The following is a 27,715-nucleotide window of genomic DNA, read 5'->3' on the forward strand; positions in this document are numbered from 1 at the left end:
TAGCTTTCGCAGTGTCAAAATGACACCATCAATCTCATGCAATGAAAGCATGACATAGGATGCTGCTCATAAACTTGTGGGTCCAAGTATGCTACATGACACAGCAATTTCCTTATTCATTTTGCTTACATTTTCACAGCGGCTAAAAATACCCGTGCTTGCTCTGGTACTGTGAAAGACAGCTGCAGTTCGTGATTACTTAAAAGATAGCTCATCACCAGCTGACATCTCACTGTTAAGGCCTGTCAAGGTGCGATGAACAGCGCAGAATCACATTTACACCTTTTTTGTGGAGGGATTTCAGCACTGTTAGATAAAAATAGAACTGAAAAACACACACAATTTATTTAAAGAAAAAGCTGTGAATAAAATCTATCTTTAAAATAATATGGATAAAAACTTGAACAAGTTAAAATGGGAATTGAACCACAAATGTATATTTCTAGAGTACATTTTATTTGCTGTATATACACATTTTGGACTGGAAAAGCTCCTAATAGCAACATTGTACAGCTAGGGCTTTGGGGCACTGGTTTGCTTGGCTCTACAACTAGGTAACTATGTGCTGTTCAGTATACAGGATTTAACAGGGGTATGCTAAAATGCCACATGTTTGTTTCTACACTACAAAGAGACCCATTAAATCACTACAACAACTGCAAGGATATAAATGTATTTACTGAGAGACGGTGCTTTTAATCTTTGACATGCTTCATGCATTCTGGTAGATTTCTTCTAATCATCATGGAACAGATGCACACTTAGCATGTGCAACAAAGAATATTTAAATGTCTATTGAATAGGACACATAATTCCGTGCCAGTTTAGAATTTGTTTTTACATATAAATGTTTGCAGAAAATTAACTGTATGCATTTGCATGCATCCTCTCCCTATGGAAAAGTACAATTTTCTATAAAAATGTATAATTTTCAAGAACAACCTGGTATATAGTAACTGAAGTAAATGTCACAGAGGGTTTCTCTTCAATCTTAATTGTTATATTTTTTAATTAGAAATACATTGTATAGCAAAACAATTGTTTGCTTGATGTTCTGTGGTGTGTGACTCCTTTGACACAATCATCTGATTGAAGACAAGCTTAATGACAGCATCAGTTCAGTGCACTGTTGTTGATTAGTAGTAATGCTACTGTTAATGCTAGGCTCCTTAATTGTTTTGCTATTTGATATTTTCTCAAAGAACTAATAATTAATATAAGTATTTGTTCATTTCTTGAGACATGCTCCACAGTTAAATGGTTCAATGCATCCCTACACATACTGCATCAGTCACACACACTACCATCCACCTGGATCCCAACATTTCCATTCACTTCTTGTCTGGTTACTTTTTGTTTTTACTGTTTGGTTACTCTGGTTCTCCTCCATCTGATTTCACTCAACACACATTTAGTTATTAGCCAATTCAAATTCAAACCAGTGTTAAAATGTGACACGAAGTTTAGCCAAAACTGTTGGCTAAATGCATTTGCACCTGCTTTGCTTTGAATTGAAATCATTTAGAGAAAATCCACAAATCGCTGACCTGCCAACGTGCAAATTGTCAGGCTATATATCACTTCACAAAGCCGGGCGACAAATGAGCTTCCATGGGCATCCCAGCACTCAATACTCATCGGTAAGGTTTATTGAACAAGAAGCTGCTAATGAACAAGAGTTCTCAAAGATGTTTAAAAATTCAAGCAGAACATCATCCATAAGCTTGCAGACCATCGATTAACTGGCTTGCAGATCATTGATTAACTGGGACTGTTATTAGCCCATTCCCTCCCTCCTTTTTAATGCAGTGTCTTGAGTCATTTAAGCTACAGAGTTACATTAATGGCACCCATATTGTTGCCTCCTTTGTCCCCATACTGGTAAAACTAGAAATCATGCATGAGGTGGTTTTAGTCTCTGGGTAGAGCTACTTATATGGATTACAAAACAGCATGCTACCATGGGCAGGATTTTCAAAAGTTTGTAAATGATAACTCGAGTGTTAATCAACAAATAGTTATGTAGCATTGATTTTTAAGAAGTTGTTATGGCTCTCTCGTTATTAAATAATCATGCCAACGTGATTTACGAAATGATTTATGAAACAATGTTAATATCTTAACTAGCAGTGCTTCTGCGACTATTTGTTTGCGTGGGAATTTAAAAGCAAATCCGTGTTAATTGTCATAATATATCAGGAGTTAATTTGCACTTGGAAAAGGAGGGTTTTAATTAACGAAAGACTATACCTCACCTTGAAACAGACATTTAACAGACCGCGGCTGTGACACTGACAATACAGAGATTACCTAGAAAATTAAATATTTGTACCTAGATAAGTAAATATTTTAGACTTTTATAGACTTGTGGTTTGTTCACTTCTTTTAACAATTTGTGACCTTAAGCCTGGAACACACTGCCCAATGACATTGCAGGAAGGGATGTATGGATGCATAAAGTACAGTGGCAATTGGGCGAATAGCATTATTGAAGAGTTTGGTGATAAATCGAGTGATCAGGAGATGATTTATCAGTATGTATGACTCAGAAGAGGTATGTGATAAATACATCGAACACGTGATGTGGCAGGGCTGGAGATGCAGCACTGAGTGTCATATCGATATGCGGTGCATTTTAAACCCATTTTACTTTGAATAAAATCACTTTTAAAACAGCACGTGTAAAATAAACATTGCGTGTAAAATCTATTGGACCTGACGAGCCAGACAGACAGTCTCATTATTCCTCAGTGCTTCAGGCACAGTGATTACATCAAACAGACATCAATAAATTATTTACACACAACAGGTGCGACAGAGATGTTTTTATATCAAATACTAACAATGCAAATGTGGAAAGCCTGGATGGATGAGAACATCTGCAGGACTCTCCAAAATCGATTCCTCTGATAATCAGATGTGTTCCCACAAAATAAGCCACGTGTTTCACAGACAAAAACAGCTGCTTTTTTATTGTCATGAAATACTGGATATCACCCAGTAAGCTTTGGTTTTGGTTTAGGCCAGTGGTGCTCTCAGATAAAAAGCTCAGATATAAGAAATAACATTTTCTACTCTATGTCATCAGACTAAACCAGGTGGTGACTGTGCTCATCCTGGTTGGTTTGTAAAGTACCTCTGTTTCTCCAAGATGTGGTATTTTGTTGTCATAATTAAGTTTTAAAACAGACATCATTGTTTTTAATTTTTTTATTTGTATTGATGCTTGAGTCAATCTAGTGCATATACCTGCTGTACACAACATCTGGTAGCCACGACAGCTATTTTGCACGCTCATTTCTTTTAGTCAATGAATGACCTCTAAAACAATGACAAAGTCTGTGCTTGAATACTGCCTGTATTTGCGTGCATCCTGTAAGGGGAAACACCAACGCAAACTGATATCTCTGGTTTATTATTGTTTGCATGGACAGTATGACCCCGTTTCCTCCTAACAACATCCACAGCCCTTTAAAAGAAAAACACAGCAAACTGAGAAGGACAATCGTATCTTTGCTTTGGATCCCAATTACTCAATAATAGAGAGTGAAAACAGCTTAGCAGGGTCTGCACTATGATTTACAGAACAAGAGAAATTAAATCCTAAATGTAGATCATCACCACTGTGTTTAACAGAATATCTATACATACAGTTTGTCAGCAGCATTCTCGCTAATAAAATCAATCATAAAATCTGAATAAAAGGACAAAAGAAAAACCCCACAGCACCAAAAATAGTCATTAACAAATGCCCAGGCATATTTTCATCAAAACCTGACAAGTGGTTTCCAAGATCTTCCATACAGTAGTTCAGCCAATTAGACATCAGTATTCTATTATAAAGAAGCTCACCACGCCCTTCGTTAGCAATGTGTGTATTAACGCAACTTCTTCAAACAAATTACCAAACCTACAAGCAGTTCTAAAATACAGCCAACCAAAAACATCAGAACTTATGGTCACATGTTCCATCACTCATGGATGAGCAGCAATCAAGACATAGATCTTAATACTAAATGGTATCAATGGACAATACATGACGGTGTGAGGGGCAAATTTCAGGCAGATTTGAGGAAACCTCACACATTAAAGTAGGATAAGCCATTCTGACCCAATTTTACATAAAAAAGGGTTTCCATTTCATACAGAGAAACCTAGTTGTGATTTAATGACCTTTGATCTCTACCACCAAGTACTCAGTCAGCACAGCTGTCTTTCCTCTCCAGGTCACAGCCAGTCAATATCCTCCATCAATGCTGAATATGCCACTTCAGATGATGTTATTCAGGACCACTAATTGAAATCTGTCCATCTATTAGACCCATGTCCTCTGTATATGGAGAATATGTGGAGGTAAGCCAGGGTTGTGAGTCCTGAATATTAGAAGTAATTTAGGCAGTGAAGTAGACAGGCTACAGTAAGACTGGTGAACAGCAGTTCAGTGAATCCACAATAACGCAGCAGTGTCATTAACACACACTTTCTAGGCCAGCCTTACCTTATTTTTAATCCTCTGGCACAGAGGCGTCAACTATGACCTTTCTTTCCCATCATCATGTGATCCGTCTTTCCCATCAAAGGCAACTTTTGGAACCAAGTCTTTAGTTTGGCTACCAAAGACTAAGTAATGGAAGGTAATGTATTGTTTGAAATAACGGCGCTGCCTCCCGCTGCTGTTTTGCACATGTGTTTTGAGATTTACACGTACGAATTCAAAGATAACGTTTTCAAAAATAACATTAATTCTAATAATTGGCAGTGAAAAGCCTGTTATACTGTGATAAAGCAACACAGTTTGGAAAAAACAAACATCAAAAAGTTAATATCAATAGCTGCTTGTCAGAGAGCCAATTAACCGATTCTGTTGAAATCAAACTTTGCTGAAGTCAAACAGCTGTCTAGTACTGCCTACAACCCAGCCCACTGCAATATTTCAGACATACATCCACTCTAACTAGGGTCAAAAACACTGACCTGAAGAGAAGGGTGCCAATATAAAAGTATGGTCATTAGTTTGTAATCATCTGTAAAGGTCACTCCTATTGGAAGACAAGAAGATTTATGGCAAGCAGACTGCTATTTATTTCCAAAATGAAAAAAGAAACACCAACTGCTGCACATCAGATATCTGAGTGCTAAGTTGTATGTTCTATGTACTCGTATGTTTATTTGACAAGCAAATCAATTTTCTTTGTGTCACCCCGATGGATTGTTCAAACCCAGCCTTTGTGTAACCCTCAGTGCATTACCACGGCAACACTGTTTAATTACACACAGACAAAGAGAGTAGCAAATCCCAAGTAAAACAGCCACACTACTAACAACTCCCCAGGAGAGTGGCGGGATGGGTTAGTGAGTGGCTGTTTAATTGCATGTCACTTTTTTTCATTCTGTAACTGAAATCTGCATTTGCTTCCAAAACACAAATGCAAACCAGTCTGGAGGGCTTATCTTTTGTCTCTGCATGCAGTCTGCTGTGCCTGCCACCATATTGCTGACTTCAGCATAAAGGCAACAGCAATGAGAAGAGAAGGAGGAATTACTGTCAGCATTATTTTAACCATTTTGTTCCCAAGTGCTCCACAAGCATTATCAATTTACATCTATTTCAACTGCTAGGATCCTCAACTGCTTGCATTAAAGAACGGTCAGGCAGAAGATGCAGACAGTCATGGCCTTAATTTTATTTTACTATTAACCAAGATTTGAAGTGTATATGTTAGTTATCTTTTTTTTAAAAAAAACAAACATTTAAAAAAGGCAACAAATCCATTTCATCTTTCACATTTTTTTTAAATGTTTGAATGAGGATTTTGAAAATTAAAAATCCTTGCTGCAGTTAAGTTTATTAACAGCAAATAATCATCAGTGTGCAAACAAACAAACAAACAAACAAACAAATCAATATTTATTCTGTTTCAGGAAGGTCTGAAACAATATCAAATACTTTAAACCCATTAAGGATTATCCATATTTAAATAAATAAAAAGTACGACAACAGATCTGAGATTTCTTATAAGGCACCATGGCTACATTTCCAGTAATGTGCTTCATCACTGTTTCAGCCCCCTGGTACTTGTCCCAGTCTTTTACGGAAAAAAACTATTACGGTACTGTGCGCAGGAGTAATTTTTCACACGGGGCGACACGGAACCAAACTGTAAAAGAATATGCTGCATTAACCCCTTCCTGCCAACATGCACTGAAGAGACATAGATAAGCTGTAGAAGCTGTGGGAAGCTGTGTTGATGGAAATGGCTAACACATTGGATAACAATTTTGGGTTGAGGGGCTCTAAACATATAAACACTCAATGTCTTCAAGCTGTAGCTTGTATCTGATCCTGTAAGATATGTTACCCTCTATTAACAGATGATGGACTTCTGGCATGTGTAATTTACACATGCTAGTAACTGAACGGTAAAGATGGAAATGGATCAATCCACATTTTATTATGGGTCTTAAAGAATAAATTCAGCTCTTAGCGTACAGAATGGATTCAGTTGCAGATTTATTTTTTTAATTTTGTTTAAAGGCTGCGTTTGGAATTCAGTTTGACTTTTTACATGCTGTCACTTCACATGAAACATGGGTTTTGAGTTTGGGTAACGGAGGTGGTTGCACCATTGCACATATTAAAAGTATATTTAATTATTCAGTGGAATTTCTAAGAGACACTACAAAAAAAGAGAGATATCAATAAAAAAAGAGATATCATACAATGCAGTATTGTCAGTGGTCACATTTTAATTATTAACCACTGTGGTTAATATTAATAAGTAAGCCGATATCAAAACGGAAGGACAGGATTAAATAAATAAAAAACAAACAAGAATAAACATGTACTACATTATTATAAGGCTTCATGTAGCAGAACGTTCACCAAGACTGGGAGGTACAGTTTGTTGCTGCTGCCTTTCTTGGCTAGGTTGCACTTGTAAAAGAGATTTTAATGTGCTTTCCTAGTAAAATAAAGGCTTTAAATGAATAAATAAATAAATGTACTGTAGTTAATTTGATATGTTACTTAATATAAACATGTATTTATATTGTATAGTTGTCCAATGAAGATATAATTTATTGATTAATTCTAATCTGTAATTTATTATGTTGTTTTTAATGTTGTTTGGAAATGATTCATAAGCTGTGCTTTACGCATACTGTACTTGTATTACACTTCCTGTAATAAAAAAGAGCTACTCATTGAAGCATTGTCAAATACCACCACAATTCTTATTTCTTTACATTTTGGTATTATGGAAGCTTTATTTTTTAGCCAGTGGCACTTTAATGTAACGTATAATGGTGCAATTGTTTAGTTAATTATGTGTATTCAATTATTAAAATACGGAAATGCCCATCACCACCCCGATATTAATAAAGCAACTACTGTGTAATACAATGACTCCCTGCGAGATGGGATACCGGTATTTTCATATTTTCCGACAGACCCCTGGAACCAATTAAATTGAACATGACAGCTTCTATCTAAATGTAGCATTACTGAGTGTTTAATAGTTATGGATGATACATCTAGGAGCGCTAAACCCCACCTCTAAACAACAGCGCTAAACTACTGCCACTCTCTTGAAACAAACATTCATGCTCAGTGCTCTCCACTAATAGACTATCATCTAAGCACCAAATCTGGTGATGAACCTCAACCCCCGTTAGAGATGGTGTTTTTGGGATAGACTCTGTCCTAATACATCCATTCAGGGTGGATATGTCATTGGCAATGTGGAAAAAAATTAAAAAATACAGGCCACATTCCATGTAATTACCTGAAATTAATATTTTTAAAAGTATAAGGAGGTTGTAATACAAATGACAATAACTGGGGTTTTACTCACTGAATTAACACAAACGTGGTATCAATGTATTCAGCAAGATCTGCGTTTTTGTTTAATATGTCACAGTTATGAGTAATATAATCATGTGCTGTTGTTAGGGGTCAAAGGTCACAAAGTCATATTCCTTGCTGTTTTTGGACCTCCTGAGTTTCGACAACCCTCAGATGTGTTCTGCCAAAGCTTGAAGTGATTAAGACGGTTAACAATATTACTCAGATTATGTGTCAGCTTTTTTTTTTTTTATAAATTTAGTCGTTGCCAATTATTTTTATTATTTTCACCCCAATTTGGAAATGGCCAATTATTTTTAGGCTCAGCTCACCGCTACCACCCCTGCACTGACTCGGGAGGGCGAAGATGAACACACGCTGTCCTCCGAAGCGTGTGCCGTCAGCCGACCGCTTTTTTTCACACTGCGGACTCACCATGCAGCCACCCAAGAGCTACAGCGTCAGAGGACAACACAGCTCTCGGGCAGCTTACAGGCAAGCCCACAAGCGCCCGGCCAGAGTACAGGGGTCGCTGGTGCGCGGTGAGCCGAGGACACCCTGACCGACCTAAACCTCCCTCCCCCCGGGCGGCGCTCTGCCAATTGAGCGCCGCCCCTTGGAAGCTCCCATCCTCGGTTGGCAAAGGAATAGCCTGGACTCTAACTCGCGACGTCCAGACTATAGAGCGCATCCTGCACTCCACGTGGAGCGCCTTTACTGGATGCGCCACTTGGGAGCCCCCCTGTATGTGTCAGCTTTTTACCAATTATATTTGACCCAGGTTTTACCGTTTGGTTTTGACAAGAGTGTCAAAACTGCCCCTTTTTTACAAACATTCGAACATTCAGTGAAAATGTACAGCATTCTGATTACCTAAAATCTATGCAAGTTATGCATCTATGAAATACTTTCTCTCTTGTATATTGAATATCATGTTTTTCAATATTTTCAGGAGGTAGAAGAAATATTTAGATACTATTATCTATGCTCTCTGACAAAGTATTTTATCCTGTAAATGTAACATGCTATGTCTTCAATTAAGATGGCAAACTCTAACCTGGTTATTGCTGTTCAGTTTTTTACTAGAGAAAATACTTTTAACCTTCCAACTGCCTATCACCCAGCTATGGAAATGAGCAGTGGTACAGTACAGAATTCTGTAGAACTTGGAGGCCAAAATTTACATTTGTCAAAGTTCTGAAGAAACTGCCAAGTCTGCCCATACAACTGGGACAGCTGTACATTTTGAAAGAGTTGGTGAGTTTGTTTGATATTGATATGCTTATTAATCATTAAGACATTCATTTTAAAAAGTAAATATATCCCACACTAGATGAGTTTAATAAATAAATAAAACAGAAATGATCATATCTCAATAAGTTTTTTTTTTTTTAATTTTGTGAATTGCTATTTGTATGGTTGCTTAGGAGGTTTTCATTCTGTCAGTATGTTTATGGTATGATTTTTTTTTTCAAATTCAGAATAGAGTAATGCCTAATATTTCCATGCAAGATAGACACTATAACTGTAATGTCTGTAAAATAAGCCAATGCTAAACTAAACAAAAACATGCAAGTTACATTTCCATTTTACTTGTACAGTACCTTAGACATATTAATGGGTCATATTAATAATACTTAAATTGTTTTTTTAACGTGAAAACACCACAAATAAGTTGGAAGGTCTCACACATAAACAATAATAAATCTTGAAGGATGCTAATTTAAGAGTTACTAAAAGCAGTTTAAATGTTTCTTTTTGATGAATGTGACAATAAAACAACAATTTTTATATGTAGGAGAATGGAATCAAGTAGTGGAGAACCAAGTGCAAAAAAGAAAAAGAGCACAACAATCCTTGAACAATGCAACTAAGGAGGCAATTGAAAGGTTTTTAGTGGCGACGGAAAACAGGCGAGATGAACCATTCTTTAGGTTGCAGCAAGACGATTTGTCCAGTAGGGCGGTTTTCTGGCACAAAAGCTGCTACAAAACCTACATATTGCACAGTGTTAAAGACCAAATAGCAAGTACATCAGAAGCTTTAGCATCCAATGAAACGCAAACACTCTCAACCAGGTGGGGTCGGAACACAAGATTTCAGCAGATGTATAGTTTGTAACTATTTGAAAAAGCATGGTGATTGCCAACTATTCACTGTTAAAACATTGAGATTTCAGGATAAATTGGTTCATGCTGCATCTTTACGAAAATAGCCATTGCAAGGAATGACCTGGTTGCTGCTGGAACAAAATACCACAAGCAATGTCATGCTCACTATATAAGTGAACGCAACATTAAGGCACAGCAGAGAAAAATGGAAACTGTATGTAACACAGCAGAATCCCTTCACAATGCTGCATTCACAGCATTACTAGAAGCGATTGAGACTCTGCTTTATAAGGGGGAAGTCCTTGACATGGGGAAAGTGGTGGAAATCTTTCTGGGGAAAAAGCAATGAGTATGCTTCCAAAGAGTGTCTATACATACATTTCTGAAGTTCATTATTCAAGGGGGGACAAGTGATGACTTTGCAGCAGACTGTGAAACAACCAATAAAAACATTTAATCAGCAGATTTTGTCTGTAGGTCAGGATCTGATCCACATGGTGTCACAGGGTTCAAAGAAAACTCCAAAGCATGTCGGTTTGTCTTTGGCAATACACAGCCAAACAAGGAGCAGTTCACTTGTGACTATGCTCAATAAATTAGGACATGGGAGCAGCTACAGCACAGTAGAGAGTAGACCTAGCACTTGCCAACTTCAACCTGGAGAAATACACAAAATATGGTGTATGGGGCATTTACTCAAGTTGCAGCTGATAACATCGATCTCTGTGAGGCGACACTGGATGGCAAAAATACCACCCATTCAACGACAATTGTTTTATATCAAGGGGAGTCTTATCTGCCTAATGCAGCATTCACTAATAATAGAAGCTCACTACCACATAGCCAACCAATGGATGTTGCCAATCTCTACAACATCAAACCTTTCTATGCATCAGGAAAGAAAACGGATACAAAAGAATACACCGGTAAAACAAAAAAAAGATTGGATTGGTCATCACCTCAGGAAAGAGCCAGAGATAGATTTTGCATGGATGCTGTTAAGACAAGGGTTTCACACTCATCCAGATGAGAGAGAGAAGCAGATGATACCAAGTTGGTCCGCATTCCACTCTGCTATCACAACACACCGACCAGAAAAATCAGTCATTGGTTACTGCCCAATACTGCCTGCCTCACCAACCGAATACAGTACAGATTATACCATTGTGTGTAGAGTGAAAAAGATGATGAAGGTTTTAGGGCAGAAGAATGAAGTACTGACACTGGATGAAGCAATCTATTGCAAGGCAAAGGAAATTATCTGGAGAAGGCCACAAGAGTTCCCACACCTGGTTCTATGTCTTGGAGGTATGCACATAACTCTTAATTTCACATGTGTAATAGGAAAGATGTTTAATTTTTCTGGCTTGGAAGATTTTCTTGTTGAATCGGGTGTTTATGCACCAAACACCGCCGCAAGTATTCTTAAAAGGCAAAGTGTATAACCGAGGCATACAAGTTGGTCATGGAGGTAAAAGAACGGTTGTCCTGGCAGTCCTTTGCAAATGATGTGATTTCCAAGATATCCAAAAAGCTGTTAAGGATCAGGTCACTGGTCTGGAGTATGACGAAGCAATAAGGATATTCAAAGAGGGCACATTTTCTTCCCAACGAGTTGCAGTTAACAATTTTGTAAGCAAACAAAATCCAGTTATGCAGCTGCTGCAACAATTCAAAAAGGAGTATAGCAAGCAGCTGCTTCAGTTTCAGAACAAGTCACTGTCTGTGTTTGATCCCATCAAGAATATGAAGTTGCCTACGTTTGCCAATATTAACCATCAAGTGCAATAGAGGGAAAGAGGAGACAAACATTATCAAAGCTGATCAGGACCTTTTTAGCAGAATGCTGATTGTTGCTCGAAAAAGAAAGATTCCTCTGCCTCACATGTTTACGCATGAGCTGTCTACTGTTCCTCTCTCACTGTTCTCACCTGATGGTTCATACCACAAAACAGACAAGAGCACTCTGATGGCTGAACTGGACAAGTTTGTTGCAGAAGAGATCATTGACTTTATGTAACCTTTGACCCCTAACAACAGCACATGATTATATTTCTCATAACTGTGACATATTCAACCAAAACACAGATCTTGCTGAATGCATTGATACCACTTTCGTGTTAATTCATTGAGTAAAACCCCAGTTATTGTCATTTGTATTACAACTTCCTTATACTTTTTACAATATTAATTTCAGGTAATTACATGGAATATGGTCTGTATTTTTTTATTTTTTCACATTGCCAATGACGTACCCACCCTAGATGGATGTATTAGGACCTAGTCTATCCCCAAAACACCAAAAAAACAGATGATAGACTATAATGGAATTAACCACATTAGAAAACAAACAAAAAGGGTTATGAATGGTGTCAAGAAGTCACATCATTCATTACAGAGTTACACACAGGTCCCCCCTATGGATTACATGCTCAGTGTTTGTCAGAAAGCCAGCTTCTTTACAGAACAAAGATGAAAAATGAAAGTCATTTCAAAGTAAAGCAACAACTCTTGGTGTCTTGAACCGTAAGGTTACGAATTATACAGGGCTTCACTGGATGATTGGGCAGTTGTTTCATGAGAAGCAGATCAAATTAAAACCTTGCAATACGATTTAAAAGGGGGCTCTGACCTTTTTCATGTTTGTTACTTAGGTTCTGTATGTACTGTAGATGCCTGTAGAAACAAGGGCTGCTCTCTATTTCACCTCATTCCTCTCCGTTACAAATATTGTTATTTCTACCATTTAATCAATACTCTGTGACAAAGCTAAGCTATGTTCACCATTCCTGAAATTAAGAATACCAAGGTACAGTAATCTGTATGTTAGAAGTCCTTTTCTTTAACCTTCAGTCCCATTTCTACCTCCCTTTCCCCCCGTCCACCTCTTGGTTGCCATTCTGTGGTCTGCTTTGTCCATCTGTCGTCTGTTTTCCAGGCAAGCTGTTTGGACTGTTTCCATTGACATGTTTATGCTGTTTTGCACATTTTCTTCTCTATTTGTAAAGGTTACCATTACCACCAGCTGGACACCCTACAGTCTGCTTCAGGGAATCTCAAAATTACTGACCTAAATATGATCCCAAATAAACAGGACTGGGCAGGTCACTGAACTTATCAATTAACTAATGTTTGCTTTAGGCTTTTGGCCTTGTTTATGTCAAAGCTTTTTTTTTGGTTGTGCCATTGAGGGGTACATCCATATTTTCCAAAACAAACAAACAAAAAAGCAAAGTTAATGAAATTTAGAAACACTTAAAACATGAACATTTCATTAACCACAAATGTGACTGTGCACGTCATCACGGGGCACAGGATTTAGATGCCCGGATATGGAATGACGAACCAAAAAGTCTACTGGTCATGTTTCATTACTCAGTCATGCAAGCCAGAAAAGGTTAAATTGACCCAAACAAGCAAAGGAAAAGGTATCATTGACCTTACATACTGTAGCTATGTTGTTTTACTCACTATCTTAAACTTTAAATGAATATCTCTGTGCTTAAAAGGGAAGCAATTCGATTCTAACCTCCAGGCAACGAACAGCAAATATTCTGTACTGTTGCTCTTTTAATCCACTTGGTTCTCGATCAGACAGTTCCAGCAGCGACATTTGACTTCTTCTACAGGGGCTCTTCCAGTTTCATAGCTCAGTGAGTGATTGTTTAAGAAAACGGGAAGAGTGCCATATGTTACCACTTGTGCCTAATTATCACGTTTTCTATTTAGCAACAAGATGCAGTGCTATGGGCAGTACAATTGCACTCTCTCTCTCTCACTGTTAAAACAGGAGACGAGCCAGGCAGTTGCTCAGGGCATCTGGTGTCTTCCTGAGCAAGTGATACGACACCCTTGGTGAAAATGTTTCCAAATGAGTCCAACAGTCTACCCACCACTTGTCGAGGCTTTGCTTTTAAACAGCAGTACCTCCTACCCTGTGCGACCTGGACTTTAACAGCTATTACAGTATACAGCCATGGCCGCAAGTTTCGCATCACACTATAGAATTAACTAATTTTGCTTCATGAAGTAGAATTAAACCTGCTGAATAATGTCACGTTAACATATTGAATTGCATACCGCTTTGTAGTTTTCTATACACGTAACGAAAAACTGACAAATTTGAAAATGTTGACATTTCAAAATCTAACATGAAATACTGTACTACTATTATGGCTTCCGGTAGATTTTTTCAATATCATTTTATAGTTTCTTTGATTACATGATAAATAAAATATATAAAATTATGTTCATATAGGATTTATTATTATTTTTTTTATTTTTTTTAATATCTTAATTCTACAATTCTAGGTGATGCAAAATTGTTGGCCACAGCTGTATTTGAAGAGTATCTGCAAAGCAATACTAGCATAAGGAGTGAAAAAGGAGTAAAGCAGTGAGGTTGAGCTACTGCAGACACCCACACCACTGCTCGAGTGGCTGAGCCCACTACCGAGTAATGCAGGACACCCCACTTAATAAAACAATGTTTAGATTAACACTGTATAATCACAAGATAGATTCATCCCTTCAGTTAACATTTAACTTCTGTATACCACTGTTAACAGAGCTCAATTTAAGGTTTTACATAAATTGGCTTTTATCCTAAGAAATAAAATATTTCAGTCATCCTTCGGAGTGGCTTTGAAGAAATAATAGTGTCAATTGACCCTCCCCTGCAGGTCTCTCGGTTGTTACAGTTGTCATCTTAAATAAATTGACATAACTGGCACAAATCAGGAGCTTTCTCATTGAACACAACCACTGTGCCCGGCCACCTCAACCGTATTGGATGGAATGACACTTTGACATGCTGTGGCAAAGTGCTTAATAGTGTGCAGGTGATCAATGAACAGACAGACAATTATAATCCAGGTGCAAAGTTTGTTTAATGATATTTTTATGTCCAGTGTCTGATGGCAAAACAAACAGTAAACAATAAATGATGTTAAGTAATACAGCGGCGTGTATTACTTTATTTATAATCCCAGAGTTTGCCCCAAAATAATAGTCCCATTTTTATTATACACATTATAGACATTATTATGGGTTGCTGTTGTTGCCTGCCTATATCAAATGCAGACAGCAGGGAAGAAAGGGTTAAAAATGCACTAATTAAAAGGCTACTTTCTGTCATTACATCTTCCTTATAGAGTTCACTAATGCAGCAGGGTTTTTAGAGGAGGGCAGGCACTATGGTCAGTAACAGATGAAAATCTTGTTTTGTTTGTTACCGGCAAACCGACAAGCTGGAGAGCTGCCAGTCAAGATAAAATGGCTGTCAACTCTAATTCCTGTCCGTGACACATGGCAAAGTAAAACATTAAAATCCAATAAAGGTGAATGGGCCTGTACATTACCACTGGTAGAAGCAATGCTTTTGAAAACGTTAACTTTGCAGTTTAAGTGCAGCAGATAAATCACTGTCCAATATGTTAGAGTGCTGTAGATAAATGATCAGAATATCCTAGCGATTCAGGTGAAGCTTAGCTTTCCCCTTTGAAATGGCTGTGACAGAAAGAGACTGCTCATGATCGGCAGATTGCAGTCAGTACTGTATTTTATTCAATATGCAGTGATTCAGAGAACTTGCACTTTTCTGGAGGCAAAAAGGTTGTTGCTCATTGTCAGCACACAGAGTCAGGCTCTTAATGCTGTCTGTAGAGGAGAGCCGAGTCACAGGGGCATTCAGTGCATGTTAAGTGCTGGCATTTATAAATAAGTTCCCCCCTCCCATTCATATTGTACTGTATAATCTCTTTCATCAAAACTGCTCCAGGGAAACTTTATTTATGGATGTTGGCTTATCATTTTTTGTGATCGTTAATTTTCTCTTCTACAATTGGAGTATTATATGAAACCCACAACTTCTATCTGAAAATCAGTTTTTTGCAATAATAATAAAACAATTGGCAACAGGACCACTTCTGAACTTGTTCCAACATTTAGATGGGCAAGTCCTACCTAAAGCAGTCAAACAAAGTAAAACTAAATCTTATTTTATGGAAATTTTGAAAGCTTGGGATCTTTTGGGTGTGGATTTACTCATATTTACCAACCCACCAAGTGGACACTGTCGGTGAAATAGAATAGATGACCAACAGACTAATGTTGCGCACTGGTTCACTATAGAAGTGGCTTTAAAAGGGCAGGAATTTGTATGAATTAGCTCAGAGATGTTGTAAATTGATGGGCATATAACCACGGCAACCAAAGAAAAAACACATCATCTATGTAAATTGGAAGAACAGATTTCAGCAGCATCAATGGCAGCTTTCTGCTTGACACCTACTCAATGATCTTCCACTCTGTATTCACATTGCTGACTTAACTCAGCTTCAAAAGAGCATTTGAACAGTTTGCTCAACAGGAATATTTGTTTCTGCTTTATTTAAGTTTCGTAAATATACAAGTTTTAATATATATCTGTTTTTTGTGTTGCTGATACTGTGGAACACTCTATACCCGCAGACCCAGATACTCTCAATAACTTATACTCAAGTGTGTTCTTATAAAGCATCACTAAAGAGGAAGTGTGACATACATACAGTATGGATGGATGGCCACCTCCATTATAAATGAAACAAACTAAATACATTAATTATCCAGCAGAGAAATCATTTGAAATAATAAATGTAAGAGTGCAAACATTTAGCTTCCATGAAATACTACAAATGTATCCAGAACTTTAAAAACTAAGTTGCAAAATAAATTAATGACCGAGTTTCTTGCATCAGGAATCCAGTTGTTAAGTAATTAATACTGCCATTAATCAGTATAAAATCAATGTGTTGGACAGATACTGTATCATACAGGAGGCTTTGCAGATGATCATTTTTATTCTTTGTTTTATCTTAGACAACTGGAGCTGAATAAATAGCATGAGTTAAGATATGGAGTTGGTCACGATACAGCAGCAAGTTGAGTGAGATCCAGTAAATTCAATTTTACCCATAAGCAGTGGTGGCAAAAGACATACAACACAATTTGTACAGTATTGCCTTTCTGTGTTGTTGATGAAGGGCTGTTGTTGACAGTAGAAGGGTGTTCTGTTCTGTAATTTCTCTCCGTGTTTTTCAACAATAAAACTGTAGATGTTCAACATTGAGATGGGTGTAAACCTTTGCAACTGTCAGCAATGTTCTCAGTAATGCTCCTTCAGAAGAGACATAAAACAGAGGTGCAGATGGCTCTCTGGACATCAGCAATTCCAGAATTGTCCTACTCGTTAACAGAAAGCAGAGCAGGTTCTTTCACTGCTAATTCTTACAAGGCACACTATACACTTACTAAAAAAATAATAGCTTGAAAACAAGCCCCATATTACTGCCAGTTTGCAATCTCCAGTGCTGTACAGCGACTCAGATGTCTGAGAAACCCAAGGGTTTAAAAATCTTTAGCACTTATCTCCAAATGGTTGTGGTGGATCTCCTTTTAGATCAAGGGTATGCATATTTAAAGTTTAAAGTGATGATTTCTGGTCACTGGGACAATGTTGTTTACAAGATAAAGCTCAAATCATTATGGCATCACACCGATTATATATATTTATTGTGAGCTACTGGTTTCTGTTGGTTTAAATCACTCCCACCCACATGCACATGTACTGTATATCAAATGGAATAGCCTGGCATTAGACATATGTTTGGTGTTATGTGAAGAATGAATTATACGGAACTTCTACAAAGTTCTACAGTTTCAGTAATATAATCAGAATCTCCTGGTTCTAAATATTCAGAATTGTTTTTTGTGGCGGGTGGGGGTATAATACTGTATGTTAACCATATGTTGTACAATGCAGCTTGGGTCTTCATATTATATAGAAAGATATCTGCAGCTGCTATAAGCTGAATGTCTTTTTGGAGGGATCTATTACAAGAATATGAAATGTCAGTGTGCTCATATTCATGCAATTGGTTGTGAAGGCATTTTCTTTATTCACTCCCTACTCTGAGCATTGCGCTTCTCTGGTCATCCACTACCCTGTAGATGTGTCTCAATGCCTTGAAGGAACATAAAATGCCTTACAATGTTCACTGATATGATCCCTTCCTCAAAGGGTACAGCTGGCGTCATTGTTATCACAAGTGTGAACGGTTTATCTTTTTGAAATGTCAAGGGTACTTTATTTTCAATTATTCAATGGCTTAAAGCAAAGAAGAAAGCTGCACACTATAAAAGTTAAGACATTTACATTTCCATGGAATTACAAAATAAATAAATAAATAATTTTAATTAGCTGAATTTGTTGACTAAGAGCATGCCAAAATAAAACCATGAGCGTCCTTACCGGTGAGGTTCATTTTGGCACTGTACACTCCCAGGTAGTGAGCATCAGTGTTGGGGGTGTAGCACTCGTACTCCCCCTGGTCCTGCTGTTGGAGTTTTGTGATGTGCAGCAGTACTGAGTCCCCGCTCACCCTCTCGATGTAGATTTCCTTGCTACGCACTCGCTCTCCATACAGGGCGTAGGCGTAGTTGGGGTCCTTGGTGCTGATGATCTGGATCTCCCGCTCAGGGGCAGAGGTCAGGTAGATAGACCATTGGAAGTCTTGCTCCATAGTGCCCTGGTAGCCACTAACATTGCACCAGATTGTAATGTGGGAGTCCACAGTCCGGTACAGAGTGCCAGTCTGAACTGTCACCACACGCTTGGCTGAACTTGTGCCTGCTGAGGAGAGAAAAAAAAAATAATAATAAAACCCACTGAGTTACCATGCCCAAAAGATGTCAACAATTACATTATCATTCTTTTATGTTTAATTATTATGGTTTCTCTTTTTTTCAGAAATTCTTTTGGATTGATACTTGAAAATAGAAGAAACCAATAATATTCTATGGGTTACAGTTTATTGGTATTGTTTTTTTTAAAAAAAATTAGATCCGGTAGGTTATAAAGCATAATGAAAAGTTATAATAGCTTTTTATCAACTACTTTAATGCTATTTAAAAAAAAAAAAGATAATGAAATTATAGCTGTGCCACTGGAGCTCATCTAAATGCAAAAGACACATTTTCTGAGAGTAACCTTGATGGTATTAAACTCACAAGAAACAAATTAGATGTTAATGCATTTTGTTCCTCTTTAAAAGTGTCTTTGCTTTGGCAAAAAGGGCCCCAAGTCTGACATAAGATCTCCAGCACTTGTAAGATGTCTGCATTTCAAAACGATCCAAGTACATGCGATTTCATTGTTAAGATTAGTTCTGCTTTCAGTTTAGGGAGAGGAAAAAAAAAACATGGCACTGAACCAGAGAGGTGAATTTCATGGATCTCTTACAATGAGACTGGTCCTTGTTTTACTCATTGGTTTCTTGATTTCAATCCTATCTGACTATGGGGGATTTTTTTCCATTCCCTTCTAGTCATTTGGATTTTACTGTATGTGTTAAAACATACAAGACAGTGTCATTTATTTTAAGAGAACATTATTAAGATATGAAAATAACATGCACATTTAAAACCACAAAATTCAGCTCAGACGTTGTTGTATCAATATAATTGAGCTTCGGTTGAGTCCCTTACACCACTTTACTTTATGCTCCCTTCTATCACAGCATCTCTCACTATCTGTAAAGAAAGCTGTCTCTATAAAAACCGGTCTTCTCCTGAAAAAGCACATTTATTTATTTGGTTTAAAATAATTATGCAGTATCTGAGGCATAGCTCATGGACGCGCACTGGGGTATTCACAGAATACAATAACACATTTGTGTGCAGGTAGCTTTTTCTTTTATACTTTTAACTCAGTGTGTCCCCTAAATATAGCTTTTATTTAAAAAAAAAATCAATACTTGTTTCTCAGCTTTGTTCCACCATTCCTTTTCAATTTCAGAAGGTATCATTTTTGTTGCTAGTGAGGTTTGTGGGACTCACGAATGTAACAGACTTGCCAATGTTTTACTTCTGGAAGAGAAGTTTCGCTTGACTTGCTTTACAAAGCATCCCTGCTTCTCTCAAGTTCTAGACTGAGAAACGACAGAATGACAATGAATTCATTCTGAGCACAGACAGCATGTTGTCTCTCTCACTTCATGTTGTATAAAATGCAATTTCTTGTCCTGACCCTCTATTCTTTGCTATGGTTAATCATACTGTAGTCTACACAGTCTGTACGCAAGTAAACATGTTACAGTACGTACATACCAAAAACAGTGCATCAGAGAATTCATTTAATATATACTGGAAAAAACTTTGAGAGACTCGAGAGTATCACAAGGGCTCTCAGCTAGCCGGTAAGAAAATTGTTTCTTATAGACCATCTATCTTAATGGTTATTGGATTCATTAAACATCTGCTTTGGCAATTTACATGTACTCTATACTCTACCCCAAAGTGAAGCTGCCATAGGATGATGAGTGAGGTGTCTTTTGTCTGAATATAGGCCCTGAATCTGTCTTTCATGCTCAGCAGTGGGGTGTGATGCAGGAATGAAGCATATATACTGTACTGTGCAACACAACAAACAGAGCTGTAAAGACTGGGTATTTTTTAGCCACTGTCAGCAGAAATCTAGTTAACTTGGCTTTGTCTCTACTTGAGGTCACATTAAACCAGTATTTATATGAGTGTGGTCCCCAGATTTATTGTCGACGATGGCTGAAAACCTCCCACTCTTTCCTGCTCTGTTGCTGAGCACTGTTTCTCTGCTGCTTCCTAGAACCAATACAGAGCTTTAACAGGCGATACAGTATATATAGCTTCTGGGACCAAATATACCTCCCTTCATTATCTCCTACCATCTTCACATTATATTGCCAGTTGTTCATTCACTAAATGTATTGATGCTCGAATCGAAACACTGCAGCATGCAAGATACTGCAGAAAATGCTTGGTTTACAAAAAAGTAATATGCTAGTTTCTGAGCATTGGTAATGCAGCAATAATTAATTTGTTGCTCAATTACTTTTGCATTACCAAGTTAGAACCACCATGAATCAGATTATATATTATATATATATATATACACACACACACACACACGTTTTTGTGAAATGTTACTACTAACAGCAAAATACTTAAATACAGCCTATCCCAGTGGCTGAGCCAGTCAACATTGATAGACATGGACCAATCGAATCCTGATCCTGCTGTCTAAAAACAGTAGCAGCAGCAAAAACAAATGAGACTTTATTACATGCCAAAGTGATGTACATAAAAAATAGGCCAGGGTTAAAAAATAGTGCTTAAATAGCTTTACTAAAACATTTCCACTGAAGCCAGGGGTGTGTTCAACAGGCAGAGCGCTCAGTGGCACTTTCTATTGAACAGCACAATATCAGCGTGACGACGGCGGTGTCATTTCCCCACATATTGACCAACATATCTGTACGCATTCTTTTTCATTAAAAAAAAAATCTGATAGTTTATTTCAATTAACAGCATAATTATTTGACTATTTTCCTTTTTAAATGAAGTGAATCTGCAGCATCGCATGCAACATTTAAAACGCTCAGCTTGTTATTGTTTGTTCAGCCTTACATTAAGGAATATTTTCTATGCTGCATTTAAAAAGAAAAATAATGTATGCATAGCGATGTGTTAAAGGTGAACTGCATGTAACGCAGTTTTATTTATTTATTTATTTTAATAGTTGTGCTGTTTCGGTGAGATAATTAGCCTTCACAGTGTATCTCGGCTGAAACAGCACAGAAAGGGGAAGTTAGAATAAGAGAACTTTACTAAAATTAGGTACTTTTGCAGTGTTACAAACTGCTAAAGTAATTCACAGATGTATTCAAAGAATCATTGAAGAAATAATTTCTTTGGAAAGTTTTTATTTTTATTTTATTTTATTTTTTTATTTGCAGTATAAAGATATTACTGGGTTGAACAGTTGTTGAAAAAATAAATTGTTCTATTTTTGGACAGGTTTTTTTTTAATTTTTTAAATTTTATTATGAAACATCTTAATTGCAAGCGTAAACTACACTGTAGCCACCTGTAAATAAAACATGCAATATGCAACAAGCACAGTACTGAGGAACAATGCTCTCAACGTAGTTTTCAATCCGTACAGGACTCTCGCATGTGTTTGAATTCACTGCCACTAAAGCCATGGTGTTGGCTCTCGATGCAAGTGCAATAGAGGCATTAAACAGCAGATTTTCTGCACAATCTTCCATAAATTCATCCAAAAACAAAGCTAGTGATGAACATCTAGAAAGTAATCTCTTCATAGCACACTGTTCAATAAGAGATAACTTATGTTGCGTAGCGCCACAGCAGAGCGCTCTGCCTACTGAACGCAGCCGAGCTCTGAGGGTCTCCTTAGGAAGCACATTCCAGCGACAAGAGCCATTAAGCATCACCTCCAACAGCTGATCTGTGAAAGGGTAGGGTGGAGTGGGGTAGGGTGGGGGTGGAGTGGGGTGGACTGGGGGTGGAGTGAGGTGGAGTGGGGTGGGGTAGGGGCTGCTATAAAGGGAGCTTCCAAAGATTGCAGTCTAGGGTTTGGCACTAAGTACTCTGAAAAAAATAAACAAACATTCTGAAAGACTACACTGATAAAACCCTTCAGGCAACAGCTAGCCGGAGATGTTGAGTAAGTCCTCGGTTTTTTGAGGAGCCTATTTGAATCAGCACATTCACTCAGAAACTGATTTTATACTGGATCCAAACAATATTTTGAAGCAGGTAAAATCCACCTTTACACAGGGACTGTGATTGTAACGGCTAGTGATGTGTGATACACTGCAGTTACAGATTCCGTCCCCTGTCGGTGAGATGAGCTGAGGTTAAAAGCTCTACAACCACAACCTCAGACAAGCCCGTCTCTTTTGCATTTTGGTTGACGCTACCTTGCTGGATGTGGGGTCGCTGGTTCATACCCAGCCTCCGCCGTGTTACATGTTAACATTTACCAGGCAGTTTCCCAGTAGATTAAAGCTATTGTAACTCTATATCTGTCCCGAGTCCTGAAAAAGTCACAAAAAAGAGTTTATTACATATAGATGTTCTGTATACTTTAAATGAACGCAAGGTTTTAAAATCCATTATAACCTTTCATTAGCACTCGAATATCATGGACACACTCTTCTTTTGTTGACGATCTGTTGATTATTTGCTTGTATTACTGTACAACATTATTTTTGGGACGGCTAATGTTTTTGTGATTTGGACTCCAATTCCCAGTAGAAAATTCAGTAAGATTAACTCATTTTGTGTTGGCTACAGATGAGATAAATTCAAGAAGTGGGCTGCAGCTCATCTTCTCTCAAAATGGTGAGCTATCATAAAAATGTAGTATTATTATTATCTATTTCTTAGCCGACACCCTTATCCAGGGCAACTTACAATTGTTTGAAGATATCACATTATTTTTACATACAATTACCCATTTATACAGTTGGGTTTTTACTGGAGCAATCTAGGTAAAGTACCTTGCTCAAGGGTAGAGCAGCAGTGTCCCCCACCTGGGATTGAACCCACAACCCTCCAGTCTAGACTGCAGAGCCCTAACAACTACTCCACACTGCTGGCCCAGCAAAAGACAAAAAAACAACAAAAAATGCAATAAAAGGATCTATAATAAAGCTCTCCCTTATGCAGGACTGTCTGATGACAACACATCATGACAATATCTGATGACAACATATCATTATTTCAGGATGACTAAGAGACCAATTGAAAGCTTGGCATGGGAAACCCATAGTTACAGACAGCATTAAGTCTTATTATCTAAAAACAGACAGACCACTTCTCAGGCTGCACTACTTCACTTTTAAGACTTAACAGTTATGATTCATGGAAAAAAAATCCAAAAGTATGTTCTGTCAGCTGACTGCCAGCAGCCTAAAATAAATAACTAGCTAAGTTCCTCAGTGACAGACTTACCACTCTCCAAGCTGTGCAAATACAACACATTCAGAGATGTGTAATATCTGGTTTTTGCACCTATAATTTTTAGTTCACTGCATTTATTCTTCAAGGACAACCCAAAACAAAAGTCTTCTTGTTGGGTGTCTGAATTGAAAATGTACCTACTTACTGCTAGAGCCTTCTGTAATGTTATCTACAATAGGGTAGAACTGCTGAGAAAACAAAGCGATTGCAACATTTAACCATGTAAAACAATACAGAGAATCAGGGCGCGACCCAGGGTTTAAATAGGGAGTTTGACAAGCATTTTGGTCGGGGCAGAACAACATGGGAGGAGCCCGAGCTCCTGCTCCCTGAACCATAGCTCAAGGTTACAAGAAAACAGTGAGATTACAATTTCTGTGCTGAGGGCACTGTCAATTTAGTCAGAACATTAACAGCTTTCTCCAAGTCCTATTCTTGGGGCGCCACTGTTTCTAACACGCGGATCATGCCAACATTTTGTATTTGATCGTACATTAAAATGTAGAAGTTATTTTTGTTTACATACAAAATGGATGGTTTCAACCATTGCAGAAAAGAGCATTTCCATTATTGTATCTTTTCTTTTTGTAAGCTTAACTACTCTTGCAGGAGATTAGTTTCAAGTCCTTGTCAGTACTTAAATTGCTTAACTGTCACTGCAGGGTCAATTATCGATCTGGTAATGCTCCCTGTGTGTCAGGTATTATAATTCAATTAGAAATTCATCAGCATATGGACAGCTGGTCTCATTTGTGTAAACTACATTAACCAACAAGCTTCACTCAAGGCTTGGAAATGGGACTGGTGTGCCAATGGACTTGAGAAAGGATTTGTAGCTCAGTGTGGGAGCTTTCCTTCATTCTCCAAAAATATGAAAAAACTAGTTGTTTTATGCAGATTACAAAACATATACAGTGGCTCTCAAAAGTATTCATCCCCCTTGGACTTTTCCACATTTTATTGTGTTACAACATGGAATCAAAATGGATTTAATTAGGAGTTTTTGCCACTGATCAACACAAAAAAGTCCATAATGTCAAAGTGAAAAATAAAATCTACAAATTGTTCTAAATTAATTACAAATATAAAACAGAAAATAATTGATTGCATAAGTATTCACCCCCTTTGCTATGACACACCTAAATAAGCTCTGGTGCAACCAAGTGTCCTTAGAAGTCACATAATTAGTTGAATGGAGTCCACCTGTGAGCAATGAAGGTGTTTCACATGATTCCAGGTTAAATACACCTGTCTCTGGGAGGTCCCACAGTTGGTTAGTACATTTCCTAACAAAAAAGACATCATGAAGACGAAAGAACATTCAAAGCAAATCCGGAATAAGGTTCTTCAAAAGCACCAATCAGGGGTAGGATATAAGAACATTTCCAAGGCACTGAATATCCCCCGGAGCACAGTAAAATCCATTATTAAGAAATGGAGAGAATATGGCACAACTGCGAATCTGTCTAGAACAGGCCGTCCTCAAAAACAGAGTATCCGGGCGAGAAGGGCACTAGTCAGGGAGGCCACCAAGAGACCTATGGCAACTCTAAAGGAGTTACAGTCTTCCAAGGCTGAGCTGGGAGACACTGTGCATATGACAACAATAGCCTGGGTGCTTCACAAAACTGGCCTTTATGGGAGAGTGGCAAAAAGAAAGCCATTGTTGAAAAAAACACATCAGATCTTGGCTAGTTTGCCAGAAGGCATGTGGGAGACTAACAAAATGCTCGGATATATAGTGAAAACTGTTGAATTTAAATCAAGGGAAGTAATGTTAAAACTGTACAATGCATTAGTAATACCTCATCTAGGATATTGTGTTCAGTTCTGGTCACCTCGTTACAAAAAGGATATTGCTGCTCTAGAAAGAGTGCAAAGAAGAGCAACCAGAATTATCCCGGGTTTAAAAGGCATGTCGTATGCAGACAGGCTAAAAGAATTGAATCTATTCAGTCTTGAACAAAGAAGACTACACGGTGATCTGATTCAAGCATTCAAAATCCTAAAAGGTATAGACAATGTCGATCCAGGGGACTTTTTGACCTGAAAAAAGAAACAAGGACCAGGGGTCACAAATGGAGATTAGATAAAGGGGCATTCAGAACACAAAATATGAGAAAATATTTACACAGAGAATTGTGAGGGTCTGGAACCAACTCCCCTGTAATGTTGTTGAAGCTGACACCCTGGGATCCTTCAAAAGCTGCTTGATGAGATTATGGGATCAATAAGCTACTAACAACCAAACGAGCAAGATAGGCTGAATGGCCTCCTCTCGTTTGTAAACTTTCTTATATTCTTATCAGGCATTATGGTGTTATGTATCTTCAAAGTGCAATCTAAATATTTTATATTTCAAGTTTATTAAAATGAATGTCTTCAAAAACAAAAGATTAATATAAAAATGTGCCTACTATACAAACATATGTAGGTGTATCTCTAAACTTCTTCTTAAACATTTGTATTGCATGCATAATACTGGTAATGCAATTTGTATAGAATCTTAAATTGCATTCTCCTACATTAGCACACACTGTACTACACTCAGTTCTTGATGGATTAGCTTTTAATATATTATCCAAGCTTTGAATTGAATAAGTATATAGAACCAATTTCAGAGCGTATACATTAGTAGTTCTCTTATTTTCTCTTAGTTTTCTAGTTTAGTACTTTGTTTTAAATTTTCCAAATTCAGTGTTGGGTTCAGTCTTTTCCGGAATGTCAGTTCTCATACTGAAGATAAACCTGACACTTACAAAAACCCTTCTTTGGACAATTAGTAAACATATATATATATATATATATATATATATATATATATATATATATTAGTAAACATTTCAATGAATTACTTGTAGCACCATTAATACTTTATATGACCTAGACAACCTACAGTGCTAAAACAAAGTATTTTGACTTTTAAATCGCTTTTTGTGTCAGACACCTCAGAGTACTGTACATATAAAACACAAAACTCCTGTTATAAAACACTTGCCAACACAGTTGTTCACAGAAAAGGAGCAAAGGGTGTGAGGAATAAGCCCTCGGATTTGAAAGGAACTATGTGCTTGAGCCTCTCTCACGAAGGTGAGACCGAACCGATCGACCTCCAATGCTGGAAAGCAAGCGTTACTTCAAGGGCAAAATGAAGAAGGATAGAGGATACATTTGAGAAGACTAGAAGAAGTCACCCCGACTAACAAGGAACGCCTATGCTTCAGGAGATCGGCACGGCCAGACCTCCAAGACAGAGCCACGCGGGGAGACAGGAATTCTGAAAGAGAGAAGGAAATGAACATGCAAAAGGAGCCAGTGTGGAACACTGGCATAGATAAAAGCTGTTAGTAAAGAATACAGGGTTTCCCCCTGACTCGGGGAGAGCCGCCCTTTCAGAGCAGAGATCCATCTCAGAGGTGATACTGAACCGATCTGCCTCCAAGGCTGGGGAGCATGTATGCTGCCCCTGGAATGATACAGAGATTGTTAAGATTTGGCCGGGGGTCCCCTCTGGCTCTCCGAGAACCTACCTCAGAGGTCGAGGCTAGCTCAGCTGGGCCTAAGGTTGTGAAGTGAACGTCACTTGCCCCCAGAAGAGGAGGAGGGGAGGAAGGTGGAAAATTAGAAAAAAAGAGACACACTCCAGTAGAGTTGTGTTCCATTCTGTACTGTATTAAGGCTCTCAGAGAATGCAATGGCACTGGCATATTGTTTAAATGGCATATTGTGCATATCAGACTGCAAAATTACACTCATGGTAACACATTTTGTGGAGTTTTGGTCTGCAATTCTTTCTAGCGAAATAGGTTGTATTTCAATCAAAACGCAACTTTCCAAAAGGGGAAGATATGAAAAGTAGTATACTGCATCATGGTTACATCTCTGTAACTATTTTGAAAGACAGTCAGACAAAACT

The 27,715-nt window shown here is 37.8% G+C and overlaps 1 protein-coding gene across 3 annotated transcripts in view; it reads right to left on the reverse strand.

The window, feature by feature from the left end:
• Nucleotides 1–27,715, reverse strand: part of LOC117405930 (immunoglobulin superfamily member 3-like) — a 100,518-nt gene that overhangs the window by 60,898 nt on the left and 11,905 nt on the right. For 2 of the 3 annotated variants that reach the window (XM_059029965.1, XM_034009468.3), the window contains one exon: nucleotides 18,245–18,625. In XM_059029965.1, the coding sequence (XP_058885948.1) occupies nucleotides 18,245–18,625 (381 nt within the window). The remainder of the gene's footprint in view (nucleotides 1–18,244; nucleotides 18,626–27,715) is intronic. The other variant, XM_034009469.3, reaches the window with a different exon arrangement.

This window comes from Acipenser ruthenus, chromosome 9, assembly GCF_902713425.1.
Source record: "Acipenser ruthenus chromosome 9, fAciRut3.2 maternal haplotype, whole genome shotgun sequence".
NCBI classification, from domain to species: domain Eukaryota; kingdom Metazoa; phylum Chordata; class Actinopteri; order Acipenseriformes; family Acipenseridae; genus Acipenser; species Acipenser ruthenus.